Raw genomic sequence first — 16730 nt, forward strand, 5'->3', positions numbered from 1 at the left:
TGTATAATGTTTCCAACTGGGAGTGTGTCAATATGGTTTGTGATGTAAAATGCTTGCAACTAGGATTGTGTCGGTATTGTTTGTTTTCATTTGTAAATATGTATGTTGCCTATGTAGTAAGTGATGTTTAAATAAAGATATTTCTTGTTAAAAAAGGCAGGAATTGAATAATTTATGTAATGTTGCTTAGGTTATATGATATATAGCAATATATATGAAGTAAAATGTTATGTTAATTATAGTGTGACTACTTTTATATTAATGTAAATCTGCATATGTCACAAGTGATAATTCAATAAAGGTGTTTGGGGAAAAACAGTTAACTGAAAATGCTTTGCTACCACTGCATTCTGTGCTCATCTTAAGAAGTTATATCCATACAACAGCTCTGGCTGTCTGTCTAGCTGGACTAACAAATGAATTTTTTTTAACAGTAAAACATGGTAATGACAGAGAACTTAACTTATTACAGTGCCTGTTTTCACTATACACATCTTGCATACACAAAAATACTTTTCAGATAAATTAATTTACATTTTACATACCCAGTGACCCTCTAGTGTAGACAAGACCTCCTTTCCCAGTTTGAGTTTCCCTGATATTTGATTGACACTGTCATTGTTACCCAAAAATGGCTGTAAATACAAAAAAAAATAAATATAAATAAATAAAACTTGACAAGAAAACCTTTAAAATAACACTGTTAAGCATTTGGACAAATAATTAGGCTACATGCTAAATGCAGTGTTCTATTTAGAAAAAAGTGTGGTTATGAAGCAGTAACGTCCAAAAAAAAAAAAAAGTTACAAGCCAAAATACCACCTAAAGTAGTCTTCCTATGATGCAATGTAGCATTTAAAAATAAACCACAAGTTTCCAGGAGCAAAAGAATAAAACATACTCATGCAAATTAAACTACCTTTATAACTGTATGTCTAAATGCAAACTTCTGGATCAATGTGCATGAATTTCACATACTATTACAAAATAAAAGCCATATCAGGTACTCAGAAACAGCAACAAAAATGAATGCATTTAAAAGACGTTGGCAGAATGCACAGTGATGTAAAACAAAAAAAAAACACAAGTACTGAAAGTGAGTGACATTTCACATGATGTGCAAAACACACACACACACACACACACACACACACACACACACACACACACTCAAGCAGAACAACTTCTGCAAATCTGTCATAGCATATACTACTGAGGGTTGGTGTGACAATTCTGGGATCAAACTTGACATGTATATCAAAAGAAAGAACACTAGAAGTGTGAATATAAGAGGTACTTGACACTAACATGTCTATGGGAGACAAGTCATTAAGTCTCTACAGCTATACCAAAAGGGATTATTAACATCAAAAAGCATGAAAGCCTCAAAAGCCCATTTTCCTTCCTGAAGCACGCACAGCTCCTTTGCTGTCATGCAAATCTCTCAACCTCTTACTGCAAGAAATCTTGACAAAACCTGACAAAATGCCAGGAGAAAGGCCCAAAAACAGGGACAGATTTTAAATGTTGCTCTTATAAACTTAGAAAGTTGCTAGAGTAACAAGGGTTTGTGTTAACATACAATTTCTGAAAGATTTGAAATCTGAAACTCAAATATATGTCATTATTTATTGACTTCAGTCCTAAAATAATCCCAGTGATTTGTCTGAAAACCACACATTTTACAAGGAATTGACCAAAAATACAATGCAAAAATTTGAACATTCTGCAAAAATCTGGACACTTGAGAAGTATGCTAAGTACGGACAAAAAAGTAGTGTGTAAAAGTCCTGGTAATTGGCACCATCTTCAGTTCTACTCAAGAAAATAATCTGGACGTGATATGAATCTGTGGCAAGCAAGCAAACAAAAAACTACTAAGGGTGACAGCAAAAATACTTGGCGTTCTGTAGATTATGAAAACATAATACAGCAACTGCATTCTGTACATTATGAAAACATAATACAGCAACTTCATTCTCAGTGATCCAGTTTAGAGCCATTTACCAGAGTCTTAACCACAGTGCTGAAGTATGAAAAATAATCTGTACTTTGAATTTAGGGTTTAATGGCATATGGATGCATTTACTGCCGTAACTCTACTCTTGCAGATCTACTATGGTGAGGACCTCAAACAGCTGCCAACATCTAACTAAGGGAGAGTCATAAATTTGCACAATCTTAATAACAAGGCAGCATCAAAAACAGTTAAGATGCACAGTGGCAGATAGGACTGGAAAGGTGCCTTCCAAAGTGTAAACAGAAACTACTGTACAATCCAGCTGGATGACTTTAAGGAGAGCCAACCAATCAGTCAAAAACAGCACTCTAGGAATGCAGCAACTGTTATAAGGTTATTTACAACTCCTACGATAACTGCAGACTAACAAAATGTTCTGAATAACTGAAATGTCACCCCAAAGAAAACAACATCAAATGTCAATGAGGTAATTATAAAGAGCAATGAATGGATGAGTTGAAATGCTACATAAGTCATGAATGAAAACCCAGAATTTGAGGACAACGGTGGCACATTTTTGTACCCTATAACCCTAAATTGAGAACATATATATGAACCAAAGAACAACTATGAAGACAAACAGTAAAATTCTTATCTTCATATCTGTATGCAATGAGCCATGCAAGCATTAAGAATAAAACAAAACAGAAACCACCAAAAGAACAGACTTCATTTCTGTGTTTTCTGCAAGCAGTACATGTCAGTTGTAAATCAGCTTGTTCACTAGCTCAGACTTCTGAAAGTAGTGAATAGTAGGAAAGTTACCTGCAGGAGCACTGAAGCAAATAACCAAAGCTAGTGATTAGACTTTGTAAGCCAAAAGCTATCAGGCATTTGTCAGTGGCAAAAGCTGGCTTGTGGCACACTGGGTAGTGTTTCATTTGGGTGCAAAGGAGTCACTGAATGAGAGGGGGGGAGCTGGAAATGGCATAACAGAACACCACACAGCAACACAAGGTTGAATGCTGAGAACAGCTATTCTGTGACAGGCAACAGTATCCCATAGTTCAATCAAATACACTACACATTATGAAATTCTAAAACCATTTCTTCATCACTGGAAATGTGGCAATAAATTTCAAGTTATGCGATATCCTTTTAGAATAAGTACGGACATGTAGGAAAGATGTTTCCGTTTGTAAAAGAAGCAAGTGTTCCACTTCTCTCTGTTCAGTTATCTAAACTTAAAATTTAAGATAAGAAAGTAGTCATGTAAGATATTACTAAAAGAGTAGATGTCTTACTTCTCACTGTCAGTGGCGGCTGGTGACTTCAAATCAAAGGGGGGCTGCAGGAGACAGCTGAATGCTTGGGGGGTCAAGGGGAAGGGGTGTGGCCAACTAGAAAGGGAAGGAGCTATGCTCAAAACCACAAAAACTAACTTTAATTAAATACGCTGCCCTGGGTGGCAAACCATCATTATGAGAGTCCAATCAAGACAAAAATAAGTGTAGAAGAATAAAAATATTTCAATGCATTGGCTGCATTACAGCTTACTTATTATCTAGATGGAAACAAAAGGTTGTGAGGCATGAAAAAATAAATTACTTTTTAAATACATTACTGGAATGCCAGTCAAAATCATTTATAAGAAAAACCAGAAGCACTCAACTCAAACCACTTCTCCTTGCACTGCAGTTCTAATTATAATTTATATTCAGCTTTATTAAAGTACCAAGTAACATACTGAAAGTAGAAATCTCTGTGATGCCCCCACTTGTAAAAATGTTTCTTATCCAAAAAAGACCTGCTGCCTGACAACTATCTACTTGTTTCATGGGGAAAACATGATCAAAGTAAAAAATGAAAAGCAAACAAGAAACAAGCTCAAGATACATTGCTTAAAGGATTACTGTACAGGTTATGGACCACACATGATTGGCATTCTGTTTTGTTTACGGGTAAAGTCTGTAGAGATGACTGGAAGTCTCCAACAGGTGTAATGAGCTTTTTAAAATAATGGAATCCTGTCCTTTAATACCCAAGGCTTATACATTATCTAGTCAAGTATTCTCTGCATGGCAACAACAGAAAGGCTTTCAATGTTGGCAATTCTTTAACAGTATGCTTATTAAAGCTTACTTGCATCTTACGATCTCAGACAGGCTTACCTTATGGTCATTAAAGCATTGCTACTTAAACACAGAGCAACAGGCACTTTGAGTAATAAGCATAAATCTGAGTAATAAGCATAAATCAACAGTACATAAATATGACAGAAACCAGACCGTTCTGCAAAATCAAGGACAGATGAAAAGCCACTGTAGTACTTGTGTCTACCTTGGATGGGGGGGACACACTGCACATTTACACTGCATAACTACTCCTTGCCTTGCTTGGACACATCCAGAGTCACTACATGGGGGAGTGGGGTGCAACAAGTATGTCACAATTTGAAATGTCTCTGGCCGACTGTGATGGCCCTGACACATTTGTCATACCTCTCAACCTCAGAGCAAGAAATCTGGACAAAGCCATACACAGAAGTGGGACAAAGGCCCAAAAATAAGGACAATTTTTAAATATTGCTCTAATAAACTTAGAAAGATAATAGAATAGGTATTGATTACATTAGTATGAATTTTCTGAAGGGTATAAAATCTGAAACTCAAATGTCTGTCATTTTCTAACTTCAGTCTTTAGTGATTTGTCACTAATTTGCCAAAAAACACAATTTTATGAAAAATGGACCAAAAATGAAATGCAAAAATATAAAATAGCCACACAATACAGCTGGGAACCTGTCAAAGAAGGGGCACTTTAATATTAGTACTGCTAACTTGAGCAGCTGACAAAATAAAAGAATCTACATGCATTTCAAGTAATCTATAACTTTGATTATTACAGTTATTTCTTAATTGTAAACCCTCCATGTTTTCTTCCAAAATTGCTATTTTGCAGAGGGATTATTAGGGGGAAGAGCAACATTTTGAGCCAAAATCGGGGACAGTGGAGAGGTTGCCTATGCCTAATTCTGTAAAGCAATTTGCATGGACCTCTCAACCTGTTAATGCAGTAAATCTGAACAAGGCCAAATATATTGGGGGAACATATAAACAGTACTAAAAATAGCTCTTGTATAAATTGAGACAATTGATAGAACAGCTCTTACTTTAACATGCATTTTTCTGAAGGTTATGAAGTCTGAAACTCAGTGTATCATTATTCAGTGACTTAATTCCTAAATGATTTGCCAGAAAACTACAAATTTTATGAAGAACAAACCGAAAATAAAAAGCAAGAATCTATTCATTCTTTGAAAATCTGGACAGTTGGGAGGTATAGTTCAGCTGGGCCTGTCTGAGTTTGCTGCCCTTTACCCCTAACAAAATCATGGTTGAATGGAGCCTCTGCAGCCATTCCAATGAACCATTACTTGGCTATTTCACTCCATTTACCATAAACACTAATGTGCATACTGCTTTACTTCTATGATGAGTTGGACTTCATTTGAAAGTTTTATTTTGTATTTTACAGCACAAACACTAAGACATCTGCTAAACAAACTTGGCATTAAAACTTCTCTGCCCTTGAAACTCACATTAATTGAAACAACATTAAAACCCACATTCAAAGAAAATGCATTTTACCCGTGGCAGATAAAAATTAATTTTGGGCTGTTTTCAAATCATAGGCCCCTTGCATATGAAACATACATGTGCTCTTTGATACACCTTCCTATTGCTTTGAACATTTTTCCAGTAAACAATGAAACAAAACTGCCCAATTCAGAACATTTCCATCATAAAAGTCTACTCAAACTTCTACAGTCCACTATTATCAGTAAATATGCACAATTCTACAGTCCACCATTATCAGTAAATATGCACAATCTCTGAAGTAGTAAAAAAGTCATCTAAATAATTCCACGTTAAATAAATCTGTAACGAAGAGGTTGCTGTTAGCAATCACCTTTATATTTCATGGCTTCATCGAAAAATAGTGTCCGATGCCCCTGAGGAATATATTGCCTAAATTACATTAAAATTAAGCTAGTAATATTGCAATAGGAAATGGATGGCAAACTGATAACAGGCTCACAGTTAGTATCTTAACTTTCAGTACGTCCGCATTCACCCCTTATGGGAGTAGAACCAACAACCTTCTGCATCAAAAGCAAGTACACAACCTGTTGTGCTATTAGCAATGTGAGCTGACTTAGCATAATCAGCACTAAATTTCTCTTCCCCTGCAGCTCTCAGCTCCTTGTAAAATCTACGCAATACTCAACTGCATCTCAACTTCGCAGCACAAGAAGTCTGGAAAAAGCCAAATTTATTGGGGTGGGTCAAAAGGGCAAAAACTAGGGACACATTAAACATTGCTTGTATAATCTTGGAAAGCTGCTAGAATAAAATGCTGTGTTACCACCATACATTTTACTGCCAAGGTCCCTGTGCAAAAGAGTCAGAACAACATACCACTATGCCAAATCACCTGCTTTGTGAAAGAAAAATGCTGTGTTACCACCGTACATTTTACTGCCAAGGTCCCTGTGCAAAACAGTCAAGAGCAACATCAAACTACGCCAAATCAGCTGCTTTGTGAAAGAGAGGAAGACTGAAACTTAAATGGCTATCATTTAATGAATTCAGTTCTCACCATAGCTGTGAACCTCTTAGCACAAAACACCTGGACAAACCCAGTAATGAGGGAATACAGCCCTCAAACATATTCAGTTCTTGCCATAGCTGTCAACCTTAGCACAAAAAACCTGGACAAAGCCAATAACAGGGTATTACAGTCCCAAAAATAAGGACAAATTTCAAATAGTCATCTTATAAACTTAAAAAAATGCTATAATAAAAGGTTGTGTTACTATATATTTATTGCTAGAATAAAAAGTTGTTTTACTATGCATTTTCTGAAGAATATGAAGTCTGAAATTCAAATGCCTGTCAATTTTACTTCTGACGGAACAAAAACAATTTTCAGCAGAGGCCCATGGAGAAATACTGTAGACACATGTCTTTGTAAAATGGCAGGACACCAGAGCAAATCCACACAAACACAGGGATAAGATGCAGACTCCACACAGAAGGCACCCCAACCAAGAATCAAACCAGAAAACCTATAGCTGTGAGGCAACAACTGCCACTGCACCATTAAATATGTACGGACACCAGAGCAAATCCACACAAACACAGGGATAAGATGCAGACTCCACACAGAAGGCACATCAGCCAAGAATCAAACCAGAAAAACCTATAGCTGTGAGGCAACAATACTGCCACTGCACTATCAAATATGTAAGGAAGTAAACATTCAGAAACCTGAAGTCTGAAATTCAAATGCCTGTCAATTTGTTAATCAGGACAGTCTGACTTGGAACAAAAACAATTCTCAGCAGAGGCCCAGGAAGAAATAATGCAGACATGTCTTTGTAACATGGGAGGACACAAAAGCAAACCCACACAAACACAGGGAGAAGATACAGACCCCCCCCACAAAGAATCAAACCCAAGAACCTGCAACTGTGAGGCAACAATGCTACCACTGCACCATCAAATTTCAAGCATTGCAATATTTAAAAACCACAGATATTATGAGGAATAGATCAGATCAAATATGAGGCAAAAATCTGCAATTTTTTTACAAATGGTGGTGGGTAGGGAATTCAGGTCTTTAACACCTGCATACAAGGTACAGGGTTCAAGCCTGAGGTATTCCCTACCACACCACCATGAGTCTAACCACACACACACACACACACACACACACACACACACCTCCAGCAGCGACCGACCATAAACAGCAAATCCCTCCAGACCAACCTGCAGCAATACTCACTTACCTGATGATGTATCATGTCTGACCAAGCACCAAAATCCACCCGCGACATTGAGCAATCCAGCCAGCGACCAAACCCTGCTACACCTACCTCCTGAATGAGCCTGCGCAATGAAAATTCCACGAGAGCAGCTGACCTCTTAGTCCTGATTGGATTTGCCTGCTCACCTCTTAGTCCTGATTAGATTTGCCTGCAAACAATGCAGTCCGGACCTCCTCTTCTGTGCAGTCGTTTCCGCAATGATTCCTGGGTGCATTTGCAGCAAAGATTGCTGGGTACCTGCGTTTCTTTATCCGGACTGCAGTCTGGACTTGTGGTTTTTTTTTTGTTTGTTTTTTTAGTTTAACAGATTTTTTTTTCTTTCTTTTCTAGGTGGGAGGGCTGCAGTCCGGCAGTCCGATACCACGAGCCGCCCCTGCTCACTGTTACAGTATTCTTTATACCTGAGATATCCTGCCTGAGATATCCCAATGTCAGGCCAGCATATGGTACATACGTGAAGTATGGACGCTTAATCCTCAAAGCTAAAGTGCTGCAAGAGAACCAGTGCAGCCCCAGGGAAACAATAATATGCCCATCCAAGAAAGGGACAATGATGGAAGAAGAAATCCCTCTGCAGCAGTAGGGTAACAGAAAAAGCAAAAAGGGGTAGGAGAGAGGGACTGAATACTGCAACAGTGAAAAGCAGGACACTTACTGTTTCTTTAAGATCTTACAAAACTGTATTATGTTCTTCCTTATCAGTGCTGCAGTATTCTTTATACTTGGGAGAGTATAAAAGTGAAAAAAGATCTGAGTTCAATTGCAAACAGTCACAAATGGTCCGTTTGTGACTGTTTGCAATTGAAGTTTGGCAGTACCTAGCTTTAACCACTTCGTATCTTGTGTTTTAAAAGTTTGTACAGCTCTTTCGTTCAGAGTATAAAAGCTACTGGAAAGTTTGGGAGGAGGGCAGGCAGAGAAGAATCCTCCTCAAATCCATGAAGGACAGTGCAAGCATATCCTGCTCCAGCCCTGGAAATGGCATCATACTTGTAATGCTCGGTAAAGGTGTTGACAGAAGATGAAGCAGAAGTTTCAAATATGGATCCACTATCAACATCCTTGAAAAAAGCACCACAAGATGCCACTGCCCTGGTAGAATGACACAAACAGAAGACAAAAGCTGCTTGCCATGAAAAGTATAACAACAGGAAATGGCCACAGAACTAACAGCCACCAGCAGTTGTCTTCCAAGTACAATGTTGCAGGGAAGAAGAAAAGGCAGGCTCAAGAGAGGTCCAAGTAAATTTTTCAAGAATAAAATTAAGGTCTAAAGGAGGAGGAATAAGCTTTCTTTCAGATCTAATATAAAGTATGTCATATAGGAATTGTTTGACATCCAAACTAGATGCCAAAGGTGGAGTAAAAGGCAGGCAGGCAGAAATGGCCGACAAATGAGCTTTAACAGAAGAATATACCAACCCAGTATCGAATAATTCACACAAATAAAAAAGGACAGAAGGGGACCCCCCACAGAAAATGGGTCCTGGTCATGCCTGAGGCACCAAATATAAAATCTCTTCCATTTAGTCACACAGGGTTTTCTAGTAGTGGGTTTCTGGCCTCCTGCAAACCCAAAGCACATCCTCAGAAAATTGGTGCCTGAAAGGAATCAAAACTCTACCAACCAAAGTGTCAGCATAAGTGTTTTCAAGTGAAGGTGAATACAAGACTCCTGGCCACGGTGGTGCAGTGGTTAGCATTGTCGCCTCACAGCAAGAGGTTCTCCGGTTCGATTCTCGGCTGGGGTGCCTTCTGTGTGGAGTCTGCACGTCCTCCCTGTGGTCGCGTGGGTTTTCCTCCAGGTGCTCCGGTTCCCTCCCACATCCCAAAGACATGCTGCAGGTGGATTGGACACTCTAAATTGGCCCTAGGTGTGAGTGCGTGTGTGTGTGTGCCTTCTGTGGAAGGTTGGGCGCCGGGCTGGCAACTCGACACTGCAAAACTCCACTGCCAATCATGAGCAGACAGGTGATCCGCTGTGGCGACCCCTAACCGGGAAAAGCCGAAAGAAGAAGTAGTCTTGTGTGAATAGATCCATCCTGTGAGGTAACTTGTGATGACAGCTCCTGGTCAAGTGAAAAAAAAAAAAGGAAGGAACCGGTGCTGATTGGGCCAAAAGGGAGCCACCATCAAGATTTTGGGTGTGTCCCACATAATCTTGTGCAAGACTCTATGAAGCAGAGGAAGAGGGAGATAGGCATGCAGGAACATCCCCTTCCAAGGAAAAACATGGAGTCCTCTTTCCAAGCATGTGGACTTGGAACTCTGGAACAGAACAGAGGAAATAGTCTGTTTCTGACTTTGTACTCACAGATAACCCACTAGAGCTCAACAGAAAGTATAGTTGTGTACACTTACCATAAATGTAGATGTTCAAGTGTATTCACTGTTGCAGTCATTACATTCGGGTTATCTGCCTGCAGGTAGCCCTCAGCCGGCCTGAATACCAGAGTCTTGGATTCTTGCATCACATGCTGTCTCTTCTTCCAATACTTCAGGTCATCAGGGGTATAAAACATGCAGCCAATGCCATTACATCAGTTTTTTTCTTGCCCCAGATGTCAGGTGCCCCCAACAAAGGGAAGTAATTATATGTTATGTTACACCTCCATCCAAAAGCAAATACACCAGAAAGCTTAAAAACAAGACACAAAGGTAGAGCCAAGAGAAGTCAGGGGGCTGGAGGGATGGTAACCAGGACTGCAACAGTGAATACACTCGAACATCTACATTTATGGTAAGTGTACACAACTGTACTACGTTCTTCGCGTTTCAGTGTTGCAGTCATTACATTTGGGCTGATTCCCAATGGTAAGGAAGGGAGGAGGAAATTAGAGAGCATTAGGGCCAGCTATTAAGACCTGCAAAACTACAGTGGCAAAAACAGCTCTGGATTTAGAAAAATAGACATGTGGTAATTTGGTTAAGTTATGTACAGAGCTCCAGGTAGCAGCTTCTAGGATGTCCCTGGTAGGGACCCCTCTGAGAAAGGCTGTAGAGATAGATGCAGCCCTAGTGGAATGTGATCTTATCCCCTTGTGGGGTAGGGTTTCCATGGTGCTTATAGCAGAAATGAATGCAATGGGCTATCCATTTACAAATTGTTTGCTTTGAAAGGGCCTTCCCCTCTGCCCCTGCAGCAAAGCCAACTAGCAGCTGTTCAGATTTTCTGAGAGTTTTAGTCCTGTCCAAATAAAATCTCAGTTGTCTGTGCACGTCCAAAGAGTGCAGAATTCATTCTCCCTTGTTTTGTAGATTTGGGAAAAAGGTAGGCAAATAAATGGACTGATTCAGGGCCACACTAGACACCACCTTGGGCATAAAGGGAGGATTGGTCCTGAGGGAAACCCTGTCTGCATGGAAGATAATGAAGGGCTCCACTGCCATGAGGGCCTGTAATTCAGACACTCTTCTTGCTGAAGTGATGGTTAGAAGGAAGGCTGTTTTCCAAGAAAGGAATTTCAACTCTGCAGTTGCAGCTGGTTCAAATGGAGGGAGAGTGAGCTTTTCCAAAACAAAGTTATGGTCCCAGCCTGGAGTAGGGGCTCACCTGGGGAGTCTTAAATTTTTAGCCCGTCTGAGGAATTGCTTTAACAGGAGGTGAGAGAAGAGGGGTGGTGCAGTATAATAATGTGCTGAAATTGCAGAGGCATGAATTTTAATTGACGAGAAGTAGAAGCCCTTGTGGAGCATTTCTGTTAAGTACTGAAGACTATGAGGTAAGCTGGGTATCGTAGTGCCCATACCCTGGGTCTGGCTCCAGAAACAGTATCTTTTCCACTTTTCAGCATAGGATTTTCTAGTACTAGGTCTCCTTGCTTCCAGAATGACATCTAGCACCTGCTTACTGAGGGATGCTATTGGAGAGCTCAAGGAATTAGCCAGGCTGCAAGGTTCAGGGTTTTAAGCTAAGGGTGCAGAATCTGGCCTGCCTGCTGGGACAGCAGGGAAAGTGTCTGAGGTAGGTGCCATGGATCCAGCAGAATCATGCTGTGCAAGAGGGGGTACCAGTGCTGGCAGGGCCAGTCTGGTGCAATAAGAATTTTCCTTGGTTTGTCCTGTTTGATGTTTAGCAGAACCTTCAAGAGGAGAGGCAGAGGGGGAAAGGCATAAACCAAGAGGCTTTCCCAGGTAAAGGACAGGGCATCCACTTTCCAAGCTTGACTGTGGGGAGTCCTTGTGCAGAATTTGTCCAATTGGTAGTTTTGGGGGGAGGCAAACAGGTCTATCTCTGGAGTCCCCCACTTGTTTCTCAAGAGGTTGAATATTTTTGGTTCCAGTTTCCATTCATGTGGGTCCATGAGATTTCTGTCTGCCAGTGAATTTAGCTTGCCTGGTGGGAACTGAGCTTGTAGGTGCACTTAGTAGCTCAAGGCTGTGTTCCACAGAGCCATGGCTATTCTGCAGAGAGGGTACGAGTGGGTTCCCCCCTGCTTGTTTATATGTACCACATAACTGTGGTGTTGTCTCTGTCTTTACCAATAATTGTCCTGGAAGGATGTGGTCTTTGAAGGCTGTCAGGGAATTCTGTACAGCTAACATTTCTTTTTGGTTGATATGCAGGTGCATATAACTCGGGTTCCATTTGCCCTGAATGCACTGCCCAGCTAAGTGAGCCCCCCCATGCATAGTCTGATGTGTCTGTTGTTAGGGTTTGGGCAGCAGGGGGTAGACTGAAAAGGAGCCCCTTGTTGTGGTGGTAGGCCTCTGCCCACCCAAGGAACTCTGTCTTTATACAAGGAATGATAGGAATTGTTGATTCCAGGTCCTGAGAATGTTGACACCATAGACTTTTTAGATACCATTGTAGTTTCCTCATATGCAGTCTTGCATATGGAATTAGTAGAATGCAAGAGGCCATGAAACCCAGGGCTTGCAAAATTTTCCTTGCAGATACATGGGTCTTTCTGGCCAGTAGTTTGAAGTAGGTTGTCAACTTGTTTCTCTGGCGTGAGGTAAGCCATCTGGGAAGCTGTTTTCAAGCTTGTTCCCAGGAATACAATCTGTTGGCGGGGTACTAGATGAGATTTCTTTTTGTTTATGGTGTACCCCAGCGAGGTTAGAAGTTTCTTTACAAATGCCAGATGTTTTAATAGCATGTCCTGGCTTTCTCACTGAATCGGACAATCGTCCAGGTATGGATATATCTGAAAATTTCTCTGCCTGCAAAATGCAATGGCTGGAGCTACACACTTTGTGAACACCCTGGGCGCAGTAGATAAGCCAAGGGAAGTGCAGAGAACTGATAGTGCAAAGATCCTGCCCTGAAGCATAGGTATTTCCTCCAAGATTCCCTTATTGGAATGTGCAGGTAAGCTTCCTTTAAGTCTAAGGTTGCCAACCAGGCATCTCTGCCTAGCATAGGAAGCAGCTGTTGAAATGTTAGCATTTTGAATTTTGGGATTACCAAAAAGATGTTTAGAATAGAGAGGGGTCCAGGATAGGACGCCAGGAGCTGTCTTTTCTGGGTACCAGGAAAAGTCTTGAATAAAAACCTTGTCTCGTTTCTTCTGCTGGGACAGGCTGAATAGCCCTGATACTTAGAAGAGAGAGAACCTGCTGTTGAGCCTCTTCCCACTGATTTGGGGGTAGGTTTGGCCAACCGTTTGGGGTTGGTAGGGTGTGGAAGTGGAATCTGTATCCTTGGGAAACTATATTTAAAACCCATTTGTCCTGGGTAATGAGTTCCCAGTTTTTTGCATGCAGGGCGAGCTTTCCTCCTAAGGGAGCAGGCAGTTGAGCAGGGCTTGGAAGGGTTAAAGTTAAGTCATTGTGACACGCTTCCGTGGGGGTGTCTTACTACTTCCTCTTTTGGAAGTGGGAGCCCCCCACTGCCTAGGCCTGTGCGTAGCCTGAGATTGTAACCTAAGTGGTCTGCTGTTCCTGGGTTTGGACTGAGAAGACCTAAAAGAGACTGGAAAGGACCAATTCTTTGAAGGCCAATGCCTACTAAATCTGGGAGGCTGTACTTGCAGGAAATCTTTAACAGTTTGCATAGATTTAGCTTCTTCCTCTTTTAGATACCATTGTAGTTTCCTCATATGCAGTCTTGCATATGGAATTAGTAGAATGCAAGAGGCCATGAAACCCAGGGCTTGCAAAATTTTCCTTGCAGATACATGGGTCTTTCTGGCCAGTAGTTTGAAGTAGGTTGTCAACTTGTTTCTCTGGCGTGAGGTAAGCCATCTGGGAAGCTGTTTTCAAGCTTGTTCCCAGGAATACAATCTGTTGGCGGGGTACTAGATGAGATTTCTTTTTGTTTATGGTGTACCCCAGCGAGGTTAGAAGTTTCTTTACAAATGCCAGATGTTTTAATAGCATGTCCTGGCTTTCTCACTGAATCGGACAATCGTCCAGGTATGGATATATCTGAAAATTTCTCTGCCTGCAAAATGCAATGGCTGGAGCTACACACTTTGTGAACACCCTGGGCGCAGTAGATAAGCCAAGGGAAGTGCAGAGAACTGATAGTGCAAAGATCCTGCCCTGAAGCATAGGTATTTCCTCCAAGATTCCCTTATTGGAATGTGCAGGTAAGCTTCCTTTAAGTCTAAGGTTGCCAACCAGGCATCTCTGCCTAGCATAGGAAGCAGCTGTTGAAATGTTAGCATTTTGAATTTTGGGATTACCAAAAAGATGTTTAGAATAGAGAGGGGTCCAGGATGGGGCCAGGAGCTATCTTTTCTGGGTACCAGGAAAAGTCTTGAATAAAACCTTGTCTCGTTTCTTCTGCTGGGACAGGCTGAATAGCCCTGATACTTAGAAGAGAGAGAACCTGCTGTTGAGCCTCTTCCCACTGATTTGGGGGTAGGTTTGGCCAACCGTTTGGGGTTGGTAGGGTGTGGAAGTGGAATCTGTATCCTTGGGAAACTATATTTAAAACCCATTTGTCCTGGGTAATGAGTTCCCAGTTTTTTGCATGCAGGGCGAGCTTTCCTCCTAAGGGAGCAGGCAGTTGAGCAGGGCTTGGAAGGGTTAAAGTTAAGTCATTGTGACACGTTTCCGTACGGGGGTGTCTTACTACTTCCTCTTTTGGAAGTGGGAGCCCCCCACTGCCTAGGCCTGTGCGTAGCCTGAGATTGTAACCTAAGTGGTCTGCTGTTCCTGGGTTTGGACTGAGAAGACCTAAAAGAGACTGGAAAGGACCAATTCTTTGAAGGCCAATGCCTACTAAATCTGGGAGGCTGTACTTGCAGGAAATCTTTAACAGTTTGCATAGATTTAGCTTCTTCCTCCATCTTTCTGAGGACTTCTTCTGCTTTGTTGCCAAACAGGAGGTCTTGGTTTAAGGGAGCATCCAGTAATTTAGCTTTAACATGATCTGGCAAGTTTTGCTCCTTAAGCCAAGCATGCCTTCTAAGTACAGACCCAGTGACAGCAGCCCTGTAAGATGCTTCTAAAGAGTCAAAACCACAGTGCAAAGTATGTTTATCAACTCGTTCAGCAGAATGCATTAAATCCTGTAATTCTTTATGTTCAGCACAGTCAGGAATCAACATCATTTTCTGTTTAAGTAGTCCCATAATATGCTGCTGATACTTTAACATATGAAATTGGCAATTTAAGGCCCTGATTGCCAAAGTAGCAGAAGTGTATACCTTCTTACCCCATCTGTCCAAGGCCCTAGAATCTCTATCAGACGGGGTAGGATTTTTGGCAGCAGTAGCCTTAATGCCCTTTGGTCCTTGGGAAATGGTCTCTGGATCAGCAGTAGGATTCTTGAAAAGGAACTTGTGAGAGTCAGGTACTCTGCAATACCTGTCAGGTTTTCTGGGAGCTGGAGGTAAAGTGTCTGGGGCCAGGCTAGATTCCAAGAAGGCATGATCTACAATGTCCAGAACAGGAGGTATAGCTAAAGGCCTGTGTTGAGGAAGGAGTAAGAATTCCCTAAGCCTCTTTTTGGAGTCAGAGTAATCTTGGCTTTCCCAGCGGAAATGCTCCCTAAGAGTGTGCAAGGTTTCACCAAAAAAAAAAAATCTTCTGGAGGGGAAGCAGAGGGAATGGAATCCTCTGCATCAGAATCCTCATAGGTAGATAAGTGCAAATCCTGGTAATCAAAAGAAACAGAGAATTCAGAATCCTGATAAGAAGAATCAGAAGGAAAATCAGTTCTAGGTCTCTTAGAGGGGAAAGGCTGGCTTCCTCTAATTAAAGTAATAAGGTCTTCAGCCATTCTAAGCATTTGTTTTTTCTAGGCGTGGGTTGAGGCTTGGATGAAGAAGATGGCATCAGTTTAAAATGCAAATCTGTAGGCCTGAATACACCCTCAGAAGCTGGTGCCTGCACAGCGGCTCCAGACCCATCCAGGGTAGAGACATCCACAGGTTCCATAGTCAAAGAAGCATCTCACGAAATACTAGACTCCAAATGGGTCTCAGTAGAGGTCTGCGAATCTGAAGTAGCAGGTATCAGGGGCTGCGAAAGTGCCTCACTGAGTACCGGTGAACTGGCGACTAGCTTAATGGAAGCATTGTCGACAGTTTTGGACCTATGCGGTCTGTCTCTGTCTTTATCCTTATGTTTTTTTTGGAATATCGGTAGTCGGATGGCTTACCGAAGCCATTTCTGGATAGTTAAACTGAGTACCAAAATAATTTGCTGTGAAAATAGACTGACGACGAATAGTTCGGGGGTTGAATAAGGCACAAAACAGACAGCGAGGGACATTGTGGTCTGGGCCTAAGCAAGGAATGCAGTAAGAATGAAAATCTTTATGAGGTATTTGCTTTCCACAGGCAAGACAATTGTTAACTTTTACTGAAATCGATTAAGAGCAAGAAAAAGGATCCCCAACGGGGTACTTAGCTTTTTTTCAAAGACTTTGGTTCTGAAACTCAAAAACGAAAATTTCAGGAGTCGGCCGACCGGCACTTG

At 41.3% G+C, this 16730-nt stretch overlaps 1 protein-coding gene across 1 annotated transcript in view; it reads right to left on the minus strand.

Annotated features, from left to right (window-relative positions):
- The window catches only part of OSBPL8 (oxysterol binding protein like 8), a 3324100-nt gene that overhangs the window by 823843 nt on the left and 2483527 nt on the right, over positions 1–16730 (minus strand). The window contains exon 18 of the mRNA XM_044087980.1: positions 546–635. Within this exon, the coding sequence (XP_043943915.1) occupies positions 546–635 (90 nt within the window). The remainder of the gene's footprint in view (positions 1–545; positions 636–16730) is intronic.

This window comes from Protopterus annectens, chromosome 11.part0, assembly GCF_019279795.1.
Source record: "Protopterus annectens isolate FY-2018-M chromosome 11.part0, PAN1.0, whole genome shotgun sequence".
NCBI classification, from domain to species: domain Eukaryota; kingdom Metazoa; phylum Chordata; order Ceratodontiformes; family Protopteridae; genus Protopterus; species Protopterus annectens.